The following is a 25,325-nucleotide window of genomic DNA, read 5'->3' on the forward strand; positions in this document are numbered from 1 at the left end:
AGTTCCCGAGTCCCCCATTTGAATTGTTTGCATCATTTTATAGGTAAAAGCCGGATTTGGGAGGCTGCCCCAGAAACAGTCCATAGAAGAATTTTAAGCATCACTTAGAAGTCAATGAAACATGTTAGTGTTACGTAATAATCTAACACTTTAATAAAGTGAACAAAGGGAACTTGTGGAAGCTGAACATACCAAAGACCGAACGGTGAAAGTTTACAAAGGGCGAATACCCACTAGCAGCACCTCACCTTGGAGCCAGTCTCTGAAGTAGTGCAGCCACATTTTGGGAAGCTGTTTATTTTCTTCCAACATGACATACTTCACATTGCTGAAACTCTTGTGAAGGTCGTAAAGTAAGTGCTGGATATTTGGGTAGTCTGCTTTCTGGGTGACTATATACATGTTGTAGAAAGAAAAGTATTTGAATTGTGCAGCAATAAAGTCATATTCTCTGGTTTCCCGAGGCACAATGTCTGTAAGGTCCAGCCCATCGCGCACTCGGGTGGTCCCATAAAGGCTGACCCCCAGCAAGCCCAGAAAAAGGAAGATCACCACGACCTGTAACACAGTAAGAGGCATAAGATCAGAGCCAGAGGACAGGACCAACTCTCCCCTGACAAAAGCAAGCTGTTTGGTTCAGACCTCACTTTTACCCCCAAAATGGCCCTAATGAAGGATGTAGGGGTCATTCTCCAGAGGGAAAAACAAGTACTCATAGTAATCACATTTTAAAACAAGCTCATGGGGGCGCCTGGGTGGCTCAGTTGGTTAAGCGACTGCCTTCGGCTCAGGTCACGATCCTGGAGTCCCGGGATCGGGTCCCGCATCGGGCTCCCTGCTCAGCAGGGAGTCTGCTTCTCCCTCTGACCCTCCCCCCTCTCATGTGCTCTCTCTCTCTCTCTCAAATAAATAAATAAAATCTTTAAAAAAAAAAAACAAGCTCATGAAAAACAAAATGTTTAAAACATAAGGAGTTCATCTAAATTCACAGAAACATTTGCTACATAGAGATTCACTCCTGTAGAAGATGAGCTCATTAAAATGGCCCCACATGCTAAATGGACTGACTTTTTAGGAGGTCTGAAATAAGTCACACCCAAAGAAGCAACCTGATGAATTCCAAAGGAGACGGTTTTGTTATTTCTTGAAGACAGGAAGAATCTTCTGTTTTGGTAGATTACCTTGGCTTTTGGTTTCAAGAGGAAAGGAGCATAGTGTTTCTCAGCAAAAGATGAAAGTGTCCACTTGGTGCAGGGGGGCTCAAGGCAGTGGAGGCTGGTGTCGGAGAACTGGGAGAGCAGGTCCCTCGTGGAGCTGGTGCTCTCGGGGCTCTGGCAGCTGAGGGTATCCTGGGTCATGGTGACAGGCTGCACGGAGATCTCGGAGCGTGGCTCGGCAGTGGTGTAGTATACATGCGTGTGGGGGTCGTACTCTGTGCGGAGCTGCACTGTGGACTGCATGGTGATCTGGGTTTCATGGGTGAAGCTGTGGCTGCTGTAGGGGGGCGGGGGGCTGTAGCGGGTGTTATCATGAGTCTCCGTGTAGGCCTGAGGTTCAACCTGAATCACTCTGCTGACGCAGGGGCTAAGAGGGGAAAATATGTTGCAATGGTATACTGAAACAGGGAAACAGTGCTTTCATTTTTGCCAATGACCGACAGTATCCATTTTACATAGCTCTAATTTAGAAGAAAAATATACTGTTGAGCTCCACAAACATCACCTGACTTAACCACCTGGACACAAGACACTAGGTAAGTCAAAGGAGACCAAATGGATGGCCGATCCTGAATTTGGCTGGCAAAATCGAAGTTACATGCTGATGAACCCCTTTCAAAGCACAATTCCTAAAAAACACACAACCCCTCCCCCCAAAACCCCACAACACCCAAAGGGCTGTATTTTTTCTGGATGGTTGGTTTTCAAACCTTTGTTCTGCCTGAATCAACAGAGATATGACACACTCCCAATAATCAGACAAAGCGATCCATAACAGAAATAGTGAGCATGTGCATCACAACCCCAGAGCTGTGAGTCTTTAGTCAGGGGAGGGGAGAGCCTGTGACTCAATATCCCCAACAAAGCATCCTCCATCCATTATCTCCTCTGCCTCCATCACACTGGTAACAAGCCCTGTTAGCTACATTTTCTTCCAAGTCTACAGGCTAAAGAGTTCTCTAAACCTACCACTCTGTACCCAACAAATAAAGGCCATAGCAGCTCATGAAATTGTACCTTGTAAAACAGCAGAAAATATCCAATCTCCTGTCCTCACGTCGATACAAATCCATGCTGAGAATCGCAGGAAAAATTAGCAGAACCATAGCAAAATTGAATACCACTACTACGGCCGCCTGGAAGCAGGGGGAAAAGAAAAAAAAAGTAGAGGTCACCAATATGTCTCCTCCCAGTCAGAGGACTGCTCTGAAAATAAAAGAGGTTTTAAACATCTTTCTTTCAATTCCCTATTAAAGTGTTTAAACTTGAAATAGATGTTGGAGTTTCTCATCATTTTGCTTCTCTTCCATCATTAAGAGACCATTTGACTAGAACAGGCCCCATCATTCTGATTCTTTTCATCTTTTAGAATTTCATGAACCCATGATGTACAAACACAGGAATGAAATGAGCGTCTTGCTAGCAACCTAACCAAACCAAATCTACAAAGGCAGAATACAGAATATACTTGAGATGTTTTAATTGAAAACAAACATTCCCCATTCAGAACATTTCTAAGAGTTTCACGCTACTCTGATTTTATACTCAGAATATTTAGACGTAAAGTGGATTGGGTATATCAAAATGTCACCTTTAAAACATGAAATAAAATTTCAAACACGTCCCCTGAGGTTTTTAATAGGCACATTCCAAATAGCCTCTGGAGTAGCCTGTGGTGTGTGCGAGCACAGTAACATAAAAGGTCAAGGAGAGTAAGGCAGAAAGAAATTCCTGTGTGTGATTATAGTATGCAGAATAAATAAGTACAGATTCAAAAGTCACTCCATAACCTAGAATAAACATGGGGCTAGATTCTGTAGTGCTTTGGCAAATCTCCTGCTGACCTAGTAAAAATTACACAATTGGGCTGTTAATAGGAGAAAGTCAACAGAGGACAGTTGAAAGGGCTCGCCCATTCAGACAGGAATGGAAAGAAGCGGCACAATAAAAAAAAAAAAAAGGAACTGGAATGCTAAGTAACCAAGAAATCATCAGAAAATTTTTTGAAAATTAAAAGGTCTCAGGAAGTTTTTCAAAGAACTACTTAGTTCTAAGACGTCCGCCAACTGGGTAAACGTCTCAGGGTGAGAAAAGAAAACCTGCTTGTAACAGATACCTAACAGAATCAGAAGAGAACTTTGCAAAGAGCTTCTGATAAAAATTGTGCATTTATGCTCAAGGTGAAAGAGCAAGGCCAAGGTCTGGAAAGGTACCTTTCAATAATTAATTCCCTGTCAAGTCCACAAAACCAAAAAATAATCAAGAGTCTCCTTCCAAAAATTGCCTAACTCCTCTCTTCTCAGTCTGCTTTGAAATTCCTCATCATCTCAAAATACATGAAACCTGTGAACTTAACCGCTCTAATGAATGGTCTTTAAAGACCTAAAGACTAAAGGATTCATCTTAGAGACAAATACTTTAAAAAGAAAAGGGAGGACACAGAGCTGGGTACTGGAGACACAGAGAAAAATAAGACAAAATCCTGTTCTCAAAGACCACCACAGCCAGACCTACCAACAAACTACAATTCAGGCTAATAAATGTAGTAATAAAAGCTTGCATAGGGTTCCAGAGCAGCTCAGAGGGGAAGAGTACCCGGGGGGGGGGGGGGGTGTGGGCAGAGGGCGGAGGGTGGTCAAGGCAGGGTCTCAAGGAGGTGTAGAAGACAAAAACAGGCCTCTCATGGGGCCAGGGAGGAAGGATGTGCCATGTGGAGGAACTTGACAAGCTGTGTCTGAAAGGTAGACACAGAATTCTGTTGGGGGCAGAGAAAAGCGGGGAGTACTGGGAGACCAGGTAGTTAACACACGATTCTTCAATCCCCACAGCAACCAGGACAGCCATCATTACTGCTCTTGACACAAGTACCTAACAGACTCCATAGTACAGAGGATGGTCACCTGCCGGCAGTCACGGAGTAAATCGAATTCAAACACAGGCTTGATGTCTGTGCCCTCAGCCTGACTGCGACCTGGGAGTTCTTGTCACCTGGTCACCTCCTGAGGGGATGGACATGGGCTGGGTTCGGCCTCCTGACCCATCTGACCACAGGGGTCCTGGCAAAGATGGGTCTGATTCTCAAGGAGATTTTTCCAGAAAATTCGATTCTGGAGGTGGAGTCCTTTCAGCTTTTCTTTCTATTATAGGCATGTTTAGAATTCGGGGGTGGGATGCCGACAGAACACTCCCGGGCATCTCACTCTGGACAAAAGTTCCTGAGGATGCGGAACCCAAGTGGCCCATGTGCTCTGGTAGGAACGGCACCGAGGCTTCCACAGGGGCTGGGGACACATCTGATATCAGCTTTATCCCCCGGAGGCATCTGTGGAGGACACGAAGAACCCCCAAACTCTGAAGTGTAGCGTCCTGTCCACGCTCACTGTCCGGCGGCATACTGCGTACACAGGGAGAACATATTCTGACAAGAAAACGGTGCAACTTCAATGTCCCCTTCAAGTGCACCCAAACAGTAAAGACCAACAAGCTGCAAGGACTTCTCAGCAAGGGAGAAGGGTCACTGCGGGTGCAAAGGGGAGCTTAAGACATTGTAAGAAAATCTATTGATGGGGATGATTTGCACTGTCAATCAATTCTAATTACTGTACTAGAAGGAAACGTCCCCATCTTCTGTGTTGCCCCCCAACCCCACCCGCAGCAGAGCATCCGTGGGGGCCCTGCTGACACACTTGCAGAGCACAGAGACAAACTGACCCTGTCCAGAGGGCCCTCATCTAGACCCCCCTCACTGTGTGGAACAATACGGCGTTCTGTTCTGGGAGTTTCCATTGAAGAACACCATTCAGTTATGCAGGGCTTTGGTTCCTAAAGAATTAGACGGTGCCACTGCTTTCTGGTATAGAGGTGGCATTTGGTCAGATGGATGGAGACTGACAAGGAAGTCTAAGACGGTTTCTTTGGGGGAAAAAAATTCTATTTATTTTGATAAAGTTAGACAATTGGAAAAGTTCCACAAAGAAAAATCCTAAATTAATATGGATTTATTACTGTACAGAACCACTGTGGGTCTCTTTCTTTTGAGGCTTAATCTATAATATCCTGAAAACACAAACACAAATGGATACCCAGAGGCACAACTTAACACAGTTCACTAAAAGAAAGAGAAGCTACATCATGACCAACTTTGAATGTCAATATATTTAAAAGGAAAATCAGTGTAAATTTCTGATGGCTACAGCAAAAATCATGGCACATTCTTTTTCTTTTCTTCTTACATTTTCTTCTTTTTTTCCTTTTATTTTTTTTTAAGTTTGTTTTTGACAGAGAATGAGCCAGTTATTATGGGGTCTTTCATAAATGAGGACTCCTGGAAGTCCTCAATTTTCTAAAGTGGTACCCCAGGGGCTTGGAATAGAAATGCAAAACTCACAGTACTCATTTCATCTCGGTAAGGTGCTTACCTTGGGAGAACTTTAGCGTACTGGATTTTCTAAAAGGCGTAAGGAAAACTCATGTAGCTTTTCAGACCACCACACCATAGGATATCATTAAAGGAGAGTATGCCTTGATGAATCATCAGTGTGTACTGAGAGAGGAGAGGAGAAAATGAGAGAGAGACACAAGAAGAAATGAAGGAGCGTGAGGCAGAGCAGAAATAAAGAGCAGCGAGAAAAAGGCAAGCGGAAAAGGAGAGAGGCAGGAGAGGGCCCCACTGTTAGAGGAGGGGGACAATTTCTCAACACCGGCATCTGCTGTATGTTTAAGCAGCGAGAACGGGAGACTGCAGGTGGGTGTGCAGATGCCCGTGCAAAAAGGCATTCTAGAATGGTAATTGTACCAATTCTTTAGCGGGCACTTTTCACTTATGTTCCACATCACTGAGCAGTTAAGCAGTTAGATATATTTTCATTTTCCTGTGCTTCGGTCGTTCAGATTTAACCTTAGTCACTAATTCACTTACTCCTTCTACTTTTAGATATTTATAATAAACCCTTTATTATTTTCATTTTTTTTAGTATTTTTCTTTTGGGGGGTGGCGGTCACAGTGATTGGTACAAAAATCTTTTCTCATGTTCTATCTTACACTAAATATTAAGTAAGTCTAGTGTCCCAAACACAGCTGGATCGTTAGTTCCTCAGGTCTTCATTAGCCATTGGTGAAATGAAATTAATTCAAATATGAAGACTACAAAAGAGCGAAGCGTGTTGACAAAAGCATAAAGAGAAACCTAATTTATGATTTGTCAGTTGCTCTTCCTGGTCACAATCACCTTTTGGTGATTAACCAGAGTAAAGCAGTAGGAAGAAGCTGGATGTAATAACAGCTTAAAAAGTGACACCAAGGGGCACCTGGGTGGCTCAGTTGGAGAAGCGACCCCAGCTCTTGATTTTGGCTCAGGTGATGATGTCAGGGTTGTGAAATCAGGCTCTGCGCTGGGTGTGGAACCTACTTGAGATTCTCTCTCTCCCTCCCCCTCTGCCCCCTGCCCCTCTCCCTCTCAAAAAAAAAGTGACACCAAAAGTAGTTTCCCTTAAAAACCTGGCCATCTCATAAACTACACATCATACTGTAAGAGAAAAAGGGGGGAAAGCCACCGCGTCTCTCTTGGAAAATAGCTGAAGCTTTAAAATGTGAATTTAGGGGCGCCTGGTTGGCTTAGTCATTGAGCGTCTGCCTTCGGCTCAGGTCATGGTTCCAGGGTCCTGGGATCGAGCCCTGCATCGGGCTCCCTGCTCTGTGGGGAGCCTGCTTCTCCCTCTGCCTCTCTCTCTCTCTGCCTCTCTCTCTCTGTCTCTCATGAATAAATAAATCTTTAAAAAAATTTTTTAAAAAATGTGAATTTAATTCACAAAACTTCAAGAACGTCTTTGTTAATACCAAAACCTGAAACCATCTGGGGCTTAGGAAGACCACATCCCAGACTGGTCAGTTAGCTGTCTTCATCCGCTGTACTGACAGATTCCAGAATTCCTTAGAGTTTCAAGCAGCGGCAGAGCCATGCCAGCACTCCCGGCCGAGCACAGAACGGACCAGAGCTGTGTCCCCAGCCTCGGGAGCTCTCCATTCTTACCATTCGTATAAGCTGGCTCTCTGCGCAAAAGAAATATCCTGGTGGCCTCTAGGTGTGGAAGGGCCTGGTTTGGGAAGAGAGAGCAGAACAATGCAGGAGCCAAACTGCTCTGCAGAAGGAGGGCAGAGGAATTTTGAGTTTTCTTGTGCAGCCTGAGAGGGGAGTAGGAGACCAAAAGAAGAGAGAAGAGATGGAGGAGACTGTGGAGAGACTAAGGAAAGACGTGACAAGCGAGCACCCACCAACAAACCCCCTGCAGGCAGAGAATGGCCGGACGTTTGCATGGTGGAAGCTAATGCGGCAGACCCTCGAACAACATGGGTTTGAACTGCACGGGTCCACTTAGAGGCTGTTTCTAATAAATATGGTGCAGCACTCGAAATGTATTTTCTCTTCCTTATGATTTTCTTAATAACATTCCCCCCCCAGCTCACTTTGTTCTAAGAATACAGATTTAACGTATAAACGATGCGTTAATTGTTTATGTTATCAGTAAGGCTTCTGGTCAACAGTCGCTATTAGTAGTTAAGTTTTTGGGGAGCCCAAAGTTATATGAAGATCTGACTGTGTGGGAGGGGTGTCAGCAGCCCCAAACCCCATGTTGTTCAAGGGCCAACCGTACTCAGTTTTAGGTTACCGCCTAGCTGGTCTCTACTGCAGCCTCTACCTCTGCGTTGTACAACTGCCATGTGTTGGGGCTGCTTTAGGGAAAGAGAGAGGGTGGCGTGCTGGGGCTGAGGTGGCCAGCAGGGAAGGGAGGGAGCCCAGAAACCCAGTGGGATGCAGAAGCAGGCACGGCTAAGAGCTGGCGGCTGCACTGTGGATGAGACCACAGGACTTCCCGCTATCTGGAGCGGGGGCTTCTCAGCATCCCCTGCAGTGGCCCTCGTGTGGTTTTAGTCTCACTATAAAGGGAAGGGCCACTCCCTAAGGCAGCAGGTCTTGGGGATACCCAGGCCCCAGGCATCTGGGCTCTAGGACTGAAAGGAGGGGAGGAGCCCTGGCATGTGTTTTAGAGGGAGTGTTGGGGTTGTTGCTTTAAGAAGCTTCCACCCAGAATGGCCCCAGAGGCGGACAAGCTACTTGTCTTCACATTAGCGGAGAAGGGAGATGGGATGCTCGGCCTCCGTGTGGTGCTCGCCACGGATGTCACCAGTGCAGACTCACCTGGAGGGAGAAGGCCCGCAGGGCGGGAATGGGGATCAGTGCGGCCATGAAGAAGGCGGTGACATTGCTGATGGAGGTGAGGGCCACACTGGCTCCCGTGCGCTTGAGGCACTCTCCAGTCCTGTCCTGAGGACGAGAAACCACGGTGCTGAGAGCCGCACAGCGCAGGGGCCCCCAGATCACAGATCGTGCCAACAGTCCAAATTCGCGACAAAGTGGGACAACAGGTAGTTTATCGTGCTGACGTCAGGGCATAAGGAAGGGCTCTCTCCACCCACCCTCCCCGACACTGGCATCGAAAACGTTTTCAGGACTATCTACACGGTCCTGCGTTGTACCTGGCTACCACATCTAAAGCACAAAGCTGCAAGACAATGATTTAAGTCAATTTTTAAGATTTAAAAGGTGTGTGTTGGGGGGGCAGGGGGGATGGGGACAAAGTGACCACAAAACCCCACAAAAAACCCAGAAAAGCAAATACGGGCTTTGGAATAATCGTTCTGCGGTTCTTCTGATTTCTTTTACTTATTTAGAGCCAGTAACATGTCACTGACTTGGGACTGAAATATTTACTAGGCCAGATTAAAGAAAATTAAAGGACAAATACTCAAGAACAGAGGGGATTTGGGCTGGCCCCAAAGCTTTCTTCTTTTGTTTTTCTATTACCTCAAAAGGGATTCTTTTATTCTGTCCTGTTTCACTAAATGCATGTGCCAAAAGGAAAACATCATCCACACCAACGCCAAGAGCAAGAAACGGCAAAACCTGCAGCGAACACAAAGGGCAGCGCATTAAACACACGAAGTCCAATTCAGGTAATTCTAGAGCCACTGAGAACACTGCCCCCAGCAGCCACCCCAAGGACAGCTCACATCAGCTTACGGTGAAGAACCTAGTTCCGAGGGTTAAGATTCCCCGGATCTAGCCGTTTTAGCTCACAGGAGGTCTTATCCACTTCTACTTTTAAGCTCCGCTATTTTATTTTAAAGCTAATAAATGGGAAGGAAGCTAACTCATCAAAAGCAGTGGTTCTCAGAGCATGATCCCTGGACAGCATGGTTGAGAACTGGTAAATAGAAATCTGGGGGCGGGGCCCGGCAGTCGGAGGTGTGGCCAGCCCTCCAGGCGACTCTATGGCACACTCAAGTCTGAGAACCGGGGCATGGCTCTAAAGAACGGTCTTCACTGCACTGGTAAGTGAAACATCTCTACGATCAACAAGCCCGTGCAGACCTTCCACCCCCCGCCAAGTGCTCCTCTCTGAGACAGCACCCCCCTCTGAAGTGTGGCATCCTGGTGGTAAAGGCCGGAAGACCCTGTCGGTGACATGGACACACAGGAGGCCGCTGGGCCAAGCCCGCGGAGGGGTGTTTGTCAACAAACAGTGGATAGGTGGCTCCCTTAGTACCTGAGTTGTTGCAGCGTTAAAGGAAATCCCGATCAATGAGCACAGGCCCAATCCTGCAGCCACGGACAGTGCAACCAACAGGACGCCAGCCAGCCCCACGGCACCCTGGGACTTGGAGCAGTCCCAGCGCAGCATGGTTAAACAGGCATAGGCAAGCTGCGAGCAGAACAACAGGGTGGGGGGCAGGGGAAGGAGTGAGGAGGGGGAACCGGGGCAGGGGGGAGACACAAAAGCCAAACATTAGAATGTGTAAGGATTCTAATGTTTTCCCCCACCCATCACCCCAAATCAAAAGGTAGAACTAATTGAATCCAACAACAACAATAATTTACATTACAGACATCACACGGAATGATACGAGTCAAAGATGGGCAAACTGCAAATGGGAGAAAATGCTTTACACGACCACTTTTGAAATCGTTATGAAGCCGAGCTCTCTCTGTCTTGGATGCACGTGTGTGTTAAGAGCAGTTAAAAAGCAGGAGCGGTCATGGAAAGATAAAAACTAAAACCAAACCCACTCGGCCCCCCCCCCAAGGAGAACTGAATTGACTGTTACCATCAGTAGGTAGCCACTGGCCACTCGGATGACACTGACATCAGAGAAGGACTTTAGGATGTCGTCCAGGGTCGTCGTGGTAAAGGAAAGCACCTTCTGAGTGGAGTTCGGAGCGACACTTTGATGAACCACCTGTGGTCACAACATAAAGTCCCAAATGGAATGAGAGCTTCAATGAGCTTCAATAGCACAGACCTCGGGGGACACGTCCCCCCCACTCAACCCTCACTTTTTTCTGATGCATTAAAAAGAGCTCTACATGATTTGGGTTTGAACTTGGACTGAGGTGACATGACCCTGGGCCCGGGACAATGAAGGCCACTGCTCATCAGGTGAGAATGGGGTGCCACGGTGAGCTGGCCTCATCTCTATGTACCCTCACCTGAGACTACCTTCTCCTCTCCATGGCTCTACAACAGATCTGCGGTCCCATCGGCTCCCCCCGCCCGCCCCAATCCAAAACGACTCAGTCTTGTGGCCACTCCGCCCCACTTCGTTTGCTGGCCACTTTTAAAAGGTCACATGCAGCTCAGTAGAGGTCACTGCTTGGGAAAGGCCAGCTCCTGCCACATGGCCTAACCAAGGGGATTGCAGCTGTGACCAGATTCTATGCTTTGCTAATGTTTTCCAGACACTTTTTCTTGCTAACCCAGTGTTTTTTTAAACACTGTTACGCCTTCGCTCTGGAGTTCACAACTGGTTACTCAGAACGTCTCAGGCGTCCCAATTAGAATTAGCCATCAGCCAGACACGAAGGTGTTCCATATCTAGGAAAGGAAAAAAAGTTCTCACCCCACCAGGTCCCCAAAATGACCATTTGTTTTGAAAATAGATTCTAATGAAAAAAAATGTTCTAAAACATGGCAACAATGAAGTACATGGTGACTAAGGGGTCTGTATCCAGATTCCAAGGTGGGTGTCGGAATGCCGCCGATTTACCTCCACGTACGTCCTCTGCCAGGCCTCCAATACGGCGGCTGCCTTGTCCTCGTTCCAGTTGATGTGCGAGACATACTCGTACCCCTTGAAGTGTTCGTACATTTGCTTGGGAGTCATTAACTGAAACATGGTCTGCAGGGCGTGGGCACTGTGACAGGGTGGCAAAGACACGACATCAGCATTTCCAGGAAGTTGTCCTCGCTGCTTAAAATCCTGAACACGCACCCCCACCTCACTCGCGGCCATTCTCTCCTTCTACTTGAGCACATGTTTCCATTAAACGGGACCTGGATGGTTATTTTACTCAATAGATGGATGTACCATATTAAAGGTGTAACCTTACAAACCTTTTACAGATAGACCCCAAAATTAAATTAATAAGCAATTTCCTTTCTCAGTTTCTATTCAGTGAAACAGGAAGGGTAGGGGAGTAGATAGCTTGACCAGATACGCTGGGCTCGGCGCTGCACGCTCGCCTATGCAGAAATCCCAGCCGACGGCTCTCCCAAGGGAGGGATCTCAGACGGAGAGCACCTGACGCTTGACCCAGCGGAGTCCGTAAGGGCACAGGGGAGAATTCTTCGGCAGCCGTCAGTTGTTGGTCAGTCTGGGACAGAGCTTAGCTCACACCTCTCCACCCTATTGCTCTGACCACTGTTGCCTGCCCGCCTTACGCTTGCCCCCACTTTCTACATAATCGATCTTCTAGTCTTACAGTCACTAACTACAGTCCTGATGAAAACAGCCAATCTCCCCCTGAAAAATTCCCCACAAGGCAGTTTTTTGAGCTGGTCTGGTCCACTAGTATTTCCTAATATTCTATTACACCAGACTGCTGGCCAGGAGAACAGTTAAATATTAGTACAAGTACACTCGCAGATGTCAGGAGGGAAGTGGTTTCTGAGCAAAGGACAAAAAAAGAGATGGCTTGGATTTTTCCTCCTTGTGCTGGATTACCTGACAAGCTTCCCAGTACTATTCTTGACCGTGCCACCCACAATCAGTTCCTCTTGCCAGTGCATATACTTTCTGGATAATCCATGACATCCACCATTCAAAACAAGGGCCACATCAAGAGGCTAAAATAAAAAGACAGCCACATAATTACGGGAATTAGTAGGCAGGTCACATGCCTTGTTAAAATCCAGTGCATTAAGGGCTTATTTGTTTCAGAGAGAACATTAATAACAAGGCTAATGAGAGGCGTACGGCAAATCTTACAGCAAAATTTAGCTCTATAAACAAACTTAGCTCCATAGACAAAAAAAGGTCGTTGAGAATCAAATCTTAAAAATGAAAATAATAGGACTAGGAATTGCGGAGGAAGACACCAAGCTTTCCTCTCGGCCCCCAGGAGCAGAATCAATGACCGTACTCACTTTGGTCGCGTTTTTGTTGGGGGCTGTGGCGGGGCAGTCTGGATCAGCCGGGTTGAGGCAGGGCCGGTCCATGTAACCATGACCAACTTCGGCCTTATTCAGCATTTCCTCCCAGCTGTCCACTTGATAGTTTATTTTCTTTAACTCTTCCAGGAATTCCAAAGGGTCAAAGTTTGTCCACTGCAAAGGAGGCTTACCTCTGTGAAAGAAATTAGAAGGCGAGACCATGAAAAGAGGTTTTTCCAAGCCTCCGAGCCTGCGCAGATCGTATATACTGCGTCCAGATCGCACTAGGCTTTCTGGGAGTGCGGCAACGCGGGGAGACCCTGGCACAGAAGCCGAATGCTCCTTTCCCGGGGATCAGTATGCAAACCTGAGTCAGGAAAATAATTCATGAATGGAAATGGCAAGCAGAGAGCTTGTAAATTAATGAAGAAATCAAAGACTCGTTACTGGCTGATACGTCATCTTTAATACCTGAAATCAAAATTTGCCGAAGGGTGCTCCTAAGCAGAAGACTGAGATCCAAAATTAAGGGGGGCGGGGGGGGGAAGAAGAGGGAATCACAATGTCAAATTAGCACTTGCCAGCCTAATAAATGCTTCGTAAATGTCATCAATCACAATATTTGATCTCCATTACCTTCAATAATCCCATACTTATGAGCTCTCTCTGACAGCCTGGCAGTCAACCCCAAAAGCCCCCTGCTGCCTCTGCCATCACCACCATCAGGGCCACTTCCCCCCACACTCACTTTTGAATTTGTGCTGTTGACAGACCAGAAAGGCTTTTGGCTGCCTGTTATGTGGTTCAAACCACACTGTAGCTGCTTAACCAGGCTGAAGTCATTATTCAGAATCTCCCAACCAGAAAACACAAAACCCCTTATTTCCCATCTAAAACTGTACACTGAAGGTCAGGGTATGGCCACTGCAAATTGCTTTTGCAGATATGTGTAAGCCAGGACAGAAACAATAACCCAAGCACGAACTCTTGCATAATTAACTGAAAACGTCTACACTGATTAACAATTATTCCTTAAATGATGCGGTGTATATAATATCCAACTGCTAAATCGTGAAGCATCCCCTACCATGGCCTTCAAAGATAGCGGATTTCCCCCTTCAATGTCATTAATGTGATCCAAAGAAAGGTTAGTATTTTACTCTGCAGGAGGATCTTGAACTTTAACTCAATATATTTAATTCTGATATGTACGCACTAATAAATTCTCTCTCCTTAGAAAAGAACTCAAACATATGGCAGTGCTTGGTCAGCAAAACTGCAAACATTTTATTAAAGAGTTAAAAATCATACATACTCTGACAGAATTTGCATTTTATTTGCATATAAATAGGTTGGTAAAAGTGAATGAAATTTACTGGTGCCTTCAGAACTTTTTTTTGAAAAGAGGAAAAACATTCTGCTGACATCCCCTCTCCCCCAGCTATTCACTCAAAAAATGCCCACGGAATTTCAATGTTTTTATTTCTTGTTCAAAACTGAAACAGAATAAACAATGATCAAGGAGCATCTGAAACATTCTAAAGTTTAGAAATCACAGACATCAGAAAACAAGATCACACACTTACAGTAGGTACGCTGTCCCAGATTGTAACTTTGCCCCTTCCCAGAAGCAGTCCAAAGGTGTAATAATTAAACAAGGGTAAAGATATTCTATTATCTGTCAAAGTTAAAAAGAACAGGCCACACGTTAGGCTAATGCATACCACTGAGGAATTTTTGAGAATTTCTTGCAAAAAAAAAAGAAAATATACCTGATCCATGTAACCTGTTTCTGTGATAAGTTCTCCGGATTTGTAACACAAATGTTCCAATTTCCACTGCCTAGTAAAAGAAAAAGCAGAGACAAACATTCTCATTATAGTAACGTAAGGAAATCAGTGCAAAATCGGAACTATAGAACATATAGAAACTGCAATTTCTATCACTTTTAAGTATCTGTCAAAACGAGCACAACTTTTGCCAAGTAAAGACTCAACAAGCTTGCTTTAATGAATAGATAATACTCAATTGTAATTAACATCTGGGTGTTTATGTAAATGAATGTTACCAAAGTACTTGAAAAGTCTTGTTTTCTTAAGTGTTCTCCCAATAATCTTGTTTACACCATTAATCTGCTTTTCTACATACATTGAACAACTTCAGGGAAGATAATTCAGAGTTGAATTATCACAAATTCAAAATAAGTGGAGACTAATTAGTAAGGTTTATAATACATTAACATATATTCAGGTAGGAAAATATTACTGACTTTTTTTTTTTACTGGCAGTTAATGTCCTTATTAACAGATAGTGTTCAAAATGACTTCTGCTCTTAACCATGAATGCTATAAACAACACTGCCAGGTAGACAGATTTCCTACTTTACAGTCTTTTATTCTTGTTCTGTAGAAATGATATTAAATATACTGATCAACAATTACCTCTATTATCTATCACCTATCTATTATTACAGAGTTCTGTCAACTCTAGAAAAATGCTCTGTAAGCCCATGCCTTTCCAAGTGCATCAGGGAGATAAACTTAACTTGAAACAAAGAGGAAATTTGAAAAGGGTGGGGATGGGAAAGCCAGATGAAGAAAAAAATGTTTTTAAGTCTCTCTAAGCTGCTCTATTTTATTGGTCTCCTTTTTTTTTTTTTGTATTGGTCACCCAAAGGAATGTTCTGGACTTAGCCCACTTCCCTGTGGAACCTTCACATCTATACCGCAGGGTTCCCAATGAAATGCCACCCCTCCCACTAGGCTTTTTTTGCCCAGAGCTACTGAAAATCACCCCTTTCTCTTGAACTCCAGGGCACTGCTGGTCCGATCTGCTTGACATCTGGACACCTGGGCCAGGGGGTGCCTGTGGTTGGCTTTGTATGTGCCCATCTACACTGATGTCTTCCCTCTTTCTAACTAGACCGTCAGTTCCTGAGTGCAGGGCTCAAGTTATTCATCCATCCTTCCATCCACTCATCCACCCACCCACCTACTCAGGCATCTATGTATATGTTCATACTGAACTCCACACAGCATCTCTCTAAAATAAATTAAATCTAGCATGAGGAGGTCCTCAATATCACTTGGTCGGTGAACTCATTTACACTTCCTTCAAGGGCATGGCTGTGCATTAGAAAAACCCGTCTTGGAGCCAGAAGAAAGGGTTTGAAACCTGGCTCTAATGTTTAATAATTGTATGAACTTGGACAAATGCTCTAATTGATCTAATTCCTGGTTTTCTCGCCTAAAAAATGAGATGGGTTAAACTAGGTGTTCTTTAAAGCTCATTCCAACGCATAAATGTTCTCGGTTCCATCTCAGATAAAGAGTGTAATTTTATGGTACAGACACTCACATCTTCTCCTTAAGTGTGTTAGTGACAAGTCCCTTCAAGATAGGGTCCCATTATGTTAAAAATGGGTCAGCATGCTTACAGTGGCCCTGGAATGCCCATTTCCAGGTTCTTTACAGGGCCTCTACTTACTAATTTTGCAAAACTGCACTGGGTAGTTGCTTCCTCTACAGAATGGGAGGGATGTGTTGAAAGGAGCGTGGTGTGCTCGCTAGTCAAGTCAGCCTGACGAAAGTGCTAGAATACCTCCTTACGTTTTCCCTTTCATCCATTACATGTATCTCATTTTGTTCTCAGGACCTCCTGAGGATAGTAGACCACAAGTGATCAGTAATTTAGTTTACAGATGAGGAAACAAGAGCGTGTGACTCATGCTGGACCCTAGGGCTCTGTCTCCAGCAAGGTGGGTCTTAGAGCCAATCCAGTTAAGCCATGGAGAGTGGAGGTTACTGTAGCAGTGACAAGTACAGATTTTCCTTTTATTCTCTCCCCTCATTCTCCCTGGCCACTGACTATGTCTACAGGGCCACTTACTCCCCTCTCCTGTGAAAAAATGTATTATCAACCACTCAGTTAAAATGTGCTTCAAAGGGGCGCCTGGCTGGCCCAGTCGGTTAAGCATCTGACTCTTGGTTTTGGCTCAAGTCATGATCTCATGGGTGGTGGATCGAGCCCTGTGTTAGGCTCCATGCTCAGCGTGGAGTCTGCTTGGGATTCCCTGTCTCCCTCTCCCTCTGCCCCTCCCCCCAACTCGTGCTCTCTCTCTAAAATAAATTGAAAAAAAAGAAGAAGAAGTGCTTAAAAGCCTTGGTGAGGGACAGGATGGGGTTAGGTAAATGCTAACTCAGTGGTCCCCTGAAAACTAGGTTTAGTGATAGTCATCTGAATAGTTCAGGGAGAAGACCCAGTTCAAATTTACAATCTAGGCAGTTAGTCAATCGTCAAACTCTCGAGTGCCCACCCTGATCTGAATGCTGGGGTGCAAGGATGGACAAGAGATGTGGTCCCTGCCCTGAATAACTCACTGTTTAAATAGAGAAGAGAAAGGACTGTCAGTTTTGCTCCAGAAGTCTCTGTATGTTTTTACTATACCCACAGCACTGTTAACTTAGCTATGAAGTTAAAGGGTAATACTTTGTGAGGCTGTGTATGATTCCTGTCAGTAAGAATTCACCAGAGTGGCTCAACCTGCCACATACACTGTAACACACACCAACTGTCAGTAACTGTGCGGAATTCGAAGAAACCAGAAGTAAGTTCTTACTTTTTCTTTTCCCATTCTTTTTAAGTTGACTAAAAGCAATTCCAACTGTAACTGCTCCAAAAATATCTTAAGCAATGAAACATCTTCAGAATGGGTGTATAGCCCCCCAGATGGCTGCCTGAAGGATCATACTCATTTTGGGTATATAGTGCCAAGATACTTACTGAAAATACATTATCATGTATTTGATTTATTACCAAAACAAAAATCAAGATTTAAAAAAAAAATCACTTCATTAGAAAACTATCTGAACTAACACTCTAAGCATATTTCCAGGGTAACGTAACTTACTAAAACCAGCAGCTTCTTCCCACCAGCTTACCTGTTATACATATATACATGGACTCGGCTGGCCTGGAGTGCTGAGTCCAGGTGCTGTCGGAGAGCTTCCGTGGTCAGGATGTTAGCACCTTCTTCTTTCGGGGTCTGAATCATGAGTTGAGGATTAAACATAGCCTCTTCTCCAATCTTCTGGCGAGTATAATTTAATTCACGACTTACTCGTCCACCAACTGACAAACACGTACAGGTTTCAATTAGAGCAGCAACATCCCCACGAATTCATGTCCTGTTATCTCACTAAGAGGTGCACGATACATGATAAGTGCTCTCTGTTCACGAAAACATATGGCTGATGTTTGGGGGGGGTGGGTAACATTCACTTTATGATTATTGGCAATGTTCATTTCACCAATAAAAAACATAAAAAATATTCACTAAACCGATGAACAACTGTCCTGCTCGTTGCATATGCAAACCTAATGCATACGTGCTTTGTGCACCTTCTAACTAATACACCATATGTATAAAGGGGGAGGGGGAGGGGGAGGGAAAACTTGAGACACCTTTTCCTTGCAGACCAGACCAAATACCCCTGTTACAATTTCTTTCACTTGTGTAAACAATGTGCCCCTGCAGCCCAGTTCAAGATAAATGGCTTCGATTTACACTCTTCTCCTAAATAATCTAGCAAAGGTAACAAGGAAATGTTTCTCCCCGTTGAAAAAGAAACAAGGAAAGTTTAGCACAAAACTTGCCAGGAGAAGATAAATAATGTGATTCACATCAGATGTACTTGAGAGGAAGCAAATGTATCAGCCAATGGCCCGGACGGCCAGTCTCTAGGTCCTGGCTCCATCACTCACCTGGTCAGCATCCTGGAAACAAAGGTGCCAGGTTCTGAGCTGCCCGTGACAGGCAGCCTGTGTTCCAGAAGCTCCCCCACATGATTCTGAACCTGCTGCTGGGGCCAGAACCCCTGCCCCAGTACCAACCGGCTCTCCAGCAGGTTGACCACAGTGGGACAAGCCATAGGCCAGGGCAACAAGGTGCAAGGGACATTGGTACTGCAAACTGCTTTTTTGTCTTCTTTCTCAGGTCCTACGTTATATTTCAATTATGGTTTTAGAACAAGCCAAGCTCAGAATGCTGCCACCTGGCTGGGAGGTATGGGGGGAAGGGAGTTGCAGTTCCCAACAGGGTAGGTGTGTGGGGATGCGGTTGAGGAGAGTGCTCTTGGAGAGGGTGCTTTGATCCAATATGGTCACAGGGAAGGGGCTGTTCAGGAAGGGGCCAGGAAGGCAACAGAGTGAGAGAATATCCTAGAACAGCACCCCCCCCCTTCTCCCTCTCCCTACACACACACTCCAAGCCTAGCTGGTGAGTCTGAACAGTGAGTCTGAATAGTTCCTGAAGTCACTGATAAGTTGCATGTTTACTGAAAGACAGGCCTTCAGCTGCAGTGTAGAAAGACCCTTCAACAATCATCCTAAGCTTTCCCACGAGGAGGAATCCTTTTTCTTCAAATTTAGTATTCAAGGACATAAACATTTGGTTTGGGCAAGTAAGTAAGTATTGGGAACAGCAGGTTGTTTAGTTCTCTTGGCATATTTTATAAACAAGGGGGCAGGCTAAAAAGCAAATAATGCCCTCATTAGGAAAGCTAGTCCAGATTCACAGACTGGCAGGATCATCTGTGTGGGTCCACGCAGATGGCCAAGGCCACTGCGGAATACTGTGAGGGGAGGCCGAACATACTGTGGGGTGTGTCAAAGAGGAGGAGAAACGGTGGGGGGGGGGCGGGCATGGGGGAGAGGGGAGGGGCAGAGAGGGGGAAATGATCAATCGGTTACACAAAGTATTAAGACTCCTTGTGCAGAAAACTTTGACAGATGCCCTGGGGAATTGCTGAGGACCCTGCAACCAATTTGAAGTTAAAGAAAGACCACAGGAAAACATAGGAAACTTGCAACAAAGGATAAATTTACATGAAGTCACAGGCCTTTTCAGGATGCTCTTCTAAAGCTGCCTGCAGGCAGGGTCTGGCTCCTTCTGGCAGGAATCACAATGCATTATTTCAACCAATTAACTAGTGAACTGAATTAGACTCAATCCACATTCTCTGGAGATAAAAAGGCTGTTTGAGGCTAAAAAGCCAATTATTAGTCCAGAGGTCACTTCTGAAAAGCTACAGAGCTCCAAGCCAAAGAGCTCCAAAGAGACTTTTCGGGGGGAAAAAAAGCTGAACTCCTTCCTTTTTTCTGGCTATATGACATCAATGCCCCACACCTATAAATCCTGTGTATTTCCCCGGGATCCTCAAGCATCGGCATAGCGCGTGATCCCTTGTTCTGCTTACAAAGTCCTACTTCCTTCTATCTTTCCTGAAGCTTAACTTCAGGTGAATTAAAACCACGAGGTAAAAACAAACGAGTAACAACAAAGGGGGACCACAGACATCCCCCATCTTCCTCTCCCCTGCCTAAGAGCAGCTGCCTGTGACTATAGCCGAAATAGGTGAAGACCCAAGCGAAGAGCGCATACGAAAATAAAGATCACATACAAGATTCATGCTCCTGAAAAGAATGATCTACACTCTTCCAGACCAACCTCACAACAGATCAGTGATTTTATTACAGGGGTTTTCAGAAAGGATGCTATTTCCTACAACATACAAAATGGACCCCAGGGGCTTTATAGTGTCACTTTTTAGATGGTTTAAGATGTATATTTAAATAAATGGATATTTTTTAATTAAGGTATTTGTCATGTCTCTGGAATTGGAAATCTTTTTGTTCATTCATCTCTTTGCTCTAGTGATAAATCTAATATTTTGCTAAATGACAACCAGTTTCAACCGAGACAAGACTATCATCGTAGGTAGACAGAGCAACTGAGTTGAAAGACCCTGAATTCTGAAGTGTCCTCAACCACCTAAGCTGTATCCTACCTTCGGGTACTGTTAAATTCGACTTATTTTTACATATTACACGGCCATATTTTATTTAACATTTCATCTTATATTTGACCAAATATGCATGTTTTTGCAAAATTATTCAGTAACTTTAAAAAAGTTTCATTGACATCCACTTTACTCGACAGGATTCATTCATCCGGCGAGCGTACGAAGGTGCCCGTCGTGTGCTCTACAGTGGGGTGCTATGGGGGGGTGAGACTGGCGTGTTCCCTGCCCCAAAAGGCTGGCCGGCCAGTGAAGCACACAGGCAGCAGACAAACACATCAATAAGCTAATCTCATGGCATGACAGGTGCCACAGAAGAAATAAAGATGGTGATGCCACGTGAGCTGGGGGACCAGTGCCTGGGCAGAGGAGGCAGCAAGTGTAAAGACCTCCTGTTTGGCTTGCTGCAGAAGGAGAGAGGAGGCCAGTGTGGCTGGAACTCGGTGAGGCCATAATTACGTCATTCACTTGGTTGCGCTGGTGGACTTAGCTCCTTCTCGGGTGTACCTGTTTCACAAACGGCACAGCCTTCATACGCTTTTTTTTTTTTTTTAAAGACTTATTTACTTGACAGAGAGAGACACAACGAGAGAGGGAACACAAGCAGGGGGAGTGGGAGAGGGAGAAGCAGGCTTCCCACGAAGCAGGGAGCCCGATATGGGGCTCCATCCCAGGACCCTGGGCAGACACCCAACCTACTGAGCCACCCAGGTGCCCCGGCCGTCATATGCTCTTACATCAGCATTTGCCCACGGTGCTCTGGAACAAGCTACCAGAAACAGAAACCCTTCTGGACAGAGCGATTTTATGGACTCACCTGACTTCTACTACCCTAGCAAATAAATGCCTATCCGAAATCACAACTGAGTGACAGCCCAGGGCTGTTCCTTATCTAGCCAGTCTTCCTCATCAGGCATCAGTGTGAAGCTCCACCTGCCAGGAAGCCCTACAGAACCCTTTCAAGTGGCTGAAATTACAGGTTGCAGTCTGGGGGAAATGGTTTTTCTCCCTTTCTGTCCCATTTTCAAAGTCAAGGTCTTTCTTTATTATTTAAAAAATAGTCTACTGTTCATGAAGTACTGCATGATTATTTTTGACTACTGAGCAGAATGAGCCGTAATACTCAGTATCTGTGATGTAGATGTAGGTATACTCGGACAATATTTACCCATTTCCCTTTTTGGAGTTTACTGCTAATTCTTAATTTTTCTGCACGGAACAGGTACAATTAAAGACTTCCATGTGACAAAAGGAGAAAAATATGAAAGCTGCTTGGTAGGGATCTGAATGAAAAACAAGCTCACTACAAAAATAACATGCATATTCATCATATTCCGAGGTCCTCTTATATTCTTTTCCTTCTTCCAAATGCAACAACTTTTAACTTATATAAAATAACAACCAAACTCTTTGAATAAGACTCATGAAAAATGTTATCTCGGGATCCTGGGACACAAAACAGCCTTTTAAATTTGTGTATGTTTTGCATTTGCAAAGCCATTTCACATGCATTCTTTACCTATTTATAAATATTTTGCTCAGTGCTGCTCCCCCATCAAGCTGGGCCAAGCTGGACTGGACAGTCAGGTGATGAGAACCAGGATCAGAAGGGCTGGGTTCTGAGTCGCAGCTTTGTGACAAGTCCCTGACCCAGCTGGGCCTCGGTAACCATCTCTGTGAAATGGGATGAAAATGCTACAACTAACCTCGTAAGGTGGTGTGAGTATTAATAATGTGTGGGAAATTTCCCACACCCTTAACCAGGTGCTGAGCAGGCATCCATTCATCTGGTCATTTATTCATTTATCACAGGGCATGTCGCATCACCCTTACTTTACAGAAGAGGAAAAGCAGCTGCAGTTTGGTTGACTGGCCCAAGGTCACCCAGCTGATAGGAGGTGGAACTGACCCTCAATCCTGCGTCCAACTTCCCTGAGAGCCTTGTGGCTCCTGAGCACTTGTTGAGGATATACCTCTAGGAGAGCCAAATTCCATATACCCGACAACATCAAGCTCACAGCTAGAGCTTTTAGAATGCTCGAAAAATATTACGCGGGACAAACAACTGGTATTTTTTATTTAAAGGACAACAACATTGTCTCCCAGAGTGTTTACCGCCACTGAGGAGATCGTTTTTGGGTGGCTGCGGACAGGCCCCCGTTTTCCTTCTGGTCCCCAGAGGGGCCTTAGAGGGGGGCAGAGAGATGAGGGCACACAGAAAGCAAGCCGTCTTATGCCTCTTTACCTGCAAATTCTCTAGAAATCTGAGGCTTAAGCCAATTCTCCGAAAAAGGTGGGGTAAAAAGCATCAGTTGTGCAAAGAAGTTCTTGCTGAAGCTCTGCTGATCCTTTCCTCCCTAAATCAAACCATTACGGCTTTCCAAGGTGAAGAAGGGCCAGAACAGGCGGGAAACCATTCCACCCGGGGGTCCATACCTCTGGGCCAATGCTATTCCAATCCATGGTAGACGAGAGATGCTCCCCTCATGATGCTCTCCCGTTGTGTACCATTCCTCAGCATGGCCTCTGTGCAGAGCTTAATAAACGCCTGCAGCATTCATGCAAAAAGCTTTTAGCAAAAGCTTATTGTGATCCACATAAAGGTGATCTGAGGGACCAAACGAAGTGCTGTTCCCAGTAAATTCCAAGTCCTTTCAGGGAGGCACTGCCTGCTGCCCACTTACCTCGGCACACTAGGCGCATGCGCACACTCAGCGTGTCAGAGGAATGAATGAATGAACAGCCTCAATACAGAGCCTTGGGAACAGGCAGTCATCTGTATAAGATATTAATTCTTCCCAAAGCCTCAAAAAGTCAATCAGTCAAAACAAATGACCCTTTCAGCCTGAAAAGTACCCACTCAGAGTCCAATTAGGAAAATGGGGTCTGTGTATATGCAAGCTGAGCATTTGCATTTGATTAATCCCATGAATTATCTAACAGCCTCTAGAGAGATTTTTTTTTCTTCCCTTTTAGTTACTTCAGGTCCTTCTTTCAATGTTGCGATTAGTTATTGTGAGGGTGAAAAACTACAAATCTCCAAAAGGGTGTAACTGCAAAATTATTAGCACCAGCTCATTTTCTAAATTGAAAAAAATGAAGATTCCGTAATTTGGGCAATTGGCTGAAAACTCCTGAGCTGTGAGTTTTAGTCACTCTTCCAGCCATCTCTTTTATTCATGACTAGCCAACTGCTGCTTAAGCTTCTGGGCTGTTTTTCTCCTCGTGGGATTGTGCCCTTGGGTGTTGCCATGGGAAAGTGCTAGAATCAGATAGCCCAAAGAGAATTTGCCTTCATGAAGTGAGCCCAGTGAGTGAAAACCACAAAAACAAGACAAGAGCAGGACACATCCCCACACCTCCCCAGGGACAGCCTGGGGGGGGGCGGGTGGTAAGGAGGGCGGAACTCGGTAGAAGGGGGAGCGGGCCTGAGCATGCGCCTGCCACAAGCCCCCACACCAGCTGTTTGTGGTGCCATCTGTTACCGCCCAGGCTGCTTCTCTGAATGGCTTTCCCTGAAGCTGCCCGCTCACCCTGTCGGACACGATCAGGTCAGCCCAGCACTGTGTCCACCCTGGACCTGCTGCCTGCCACAGCTCCCCCCCACCTGGTATTCTCTCCAGGGCCACCAGCTCCCAAGATGACACTGCATCTGTTGGGAGACCCATTCTTCCTCAGTCACTTGCTGCTGTGGCAAGTGAGAGCTGCGGTCAACCCCACCAAAGACAGGCCGCATGAAGTCGCAGCCTGCGGACTCAAGGATGTTCCTGGCGTCCAGCGGGATGTAACAGAATGGAGCTCTGCTCTATGCCTAAGCTGCGTACTTGCCCAGTGTGAACTGTCCCAGGCCCTACCATGATTTCACCTGGAATGCTCAAGTCCACAAGCCAAGCAGATGCAAACCCAAGTCCTGTCCTTCTGCAGGAGCTGAGCAAGCCTGGGAGGGTCTGACACAGAGCAGCATGCTCAATCAGAGGCAATGCTGGACCAAGAAGCAGAACCCGGGACCAGAGACAGTGTTGTGATCAAGTCCCAAGTTCTTAGTTAAGGCCTCCTCAAATCTTCATTAAAAAAACAAAAACCACACAACCCAATCACAACAACAAAAGCCAAGTGCTTGCTCGGTGGCGGGGCTTTCTAGCCCAGCATTCGGGCTGCTGAATAACATTAACCCAGGCTCCCTTCTCCCAGCTTCTGCGGGGGGCTGACATCACCTCTCTGCTCTGAACAGTCTTCCTGCTGTTGTCCGGCCCAGGCCTCTTTGTACCGGCCTTCTCCTTGAGCAGCACAGGGGAGAAGACAATGTGAGTCCCCACCTCCACGGGGCAGGCTCCAGGGGCCCTGAGGAACATCAGGCTGGCCTGATTTAGCTCCCACACCCTCCCCAGGGGGTACTTTCAGGATTTTGTTGCCATCAGGATTAGCTGGATTAGGGGCAGATGCATAAGGACCCCCTGGTGTTGTGAGGAAGTTTCATCACCAGGTCAGCATGGTGCGACCTATATTCTGTCACCACCACCACTCCTCATAGCCACCAACTGGAAAAGGGGAGGGGACAGCAGGAGAAGTGCTTTGAGTGCAAAATGCATGAACTCGGTACAGCTATAAATTCCCCCATCATGCACTTCCAAGGGTGTGGGCCATTCAAGACCGTCCTCCTTTCAAGCAAGAGCCCTACTGAAATGGGTCTGACAGTGGCCCTAAGTGGAGTGGTAAGCGGAGCTGCCCCAGAAAAACAACACAAAGAAACTTCTAGTCCTTT

The 25,325-nt window shown here is 45.7% G+C and overlaps 1 protein-coding gene across 6 annotated transcripts in view; it reads right to left on the bottom strand.

Annotated features, from left to right (window-relative positions):
- PTCH1 (patched 1) overlaps positions 1-25,325 on the bottom strand; it is a 61,755-nt gene that overhangs the window by 23,459 nt on the left and 12,971 nt on the right. For 4 of the 6 annotated variants that reach the window (XM_036084781.2, XM_036084782.2, XM_078061988.1 and 1 more), the window contains exons 3-15: positions 17,645-17,834; positions 14,477-14,546; positions 14,291-14,382; positions 12,699-12,897; positions 12,277-12,398; positions 11,320-11,467; positions 10,381-10,512; positions 9,822-9,977; positions 9,080-9,178; positions 8,414-8,539; positions 2,235-2,353; positions 1,182-1,584; positions 249-558 (exon numbers count right to left, since the gene is read on the bottom strand). In XM_036084781.2, the coding sequence (XP_035940674.2) occupies positions 249-558; positions 1,182-1,584; positions 2,235-2,353; positions 8,414-8,539; positions 9,080-9,178; positions 9,822-9,977; positions 10,381-10,512; positions 11,320-11,467; positions 12,277-12,398; positions 12,699-12,897; positions 14,291-14,382; positions 14,477-14,546; positions 17,645-17,834 (2,166 nt within the window). The remainder of the gene's footprint in view (positions 1-248; positions 559-1,181; positions 1,585-2,234; positions 2,354-8,413; positions 8,540-9,079; positions 9,179-9,821; positions 9,978-10,380; positions 10,513-11,319; positions 11,468-12,276; positions 12,399-12,698; positions 12,898-14,290; positions 14,383-14,476; positions 14,547-17,644; positions 17,835-25,325) is intronic. The other 2 variants (XM_078061989.1, XM_078061987.1) reach the window with 2 other exon arrangements.

This window comes from Halichoerus grypus, chromosome 14 (genome assembly GCF_964656455.1).
Source record: "Halichoerus grypus chromosome 14, mHalGry1.hap1.1, whole genome shotgun sequence".
NCBI lineage: Eukaryota > Metazoa > Chordata > Mammalia > Carnivora > Phocidae > Halichoerus > Halichoerus grypus.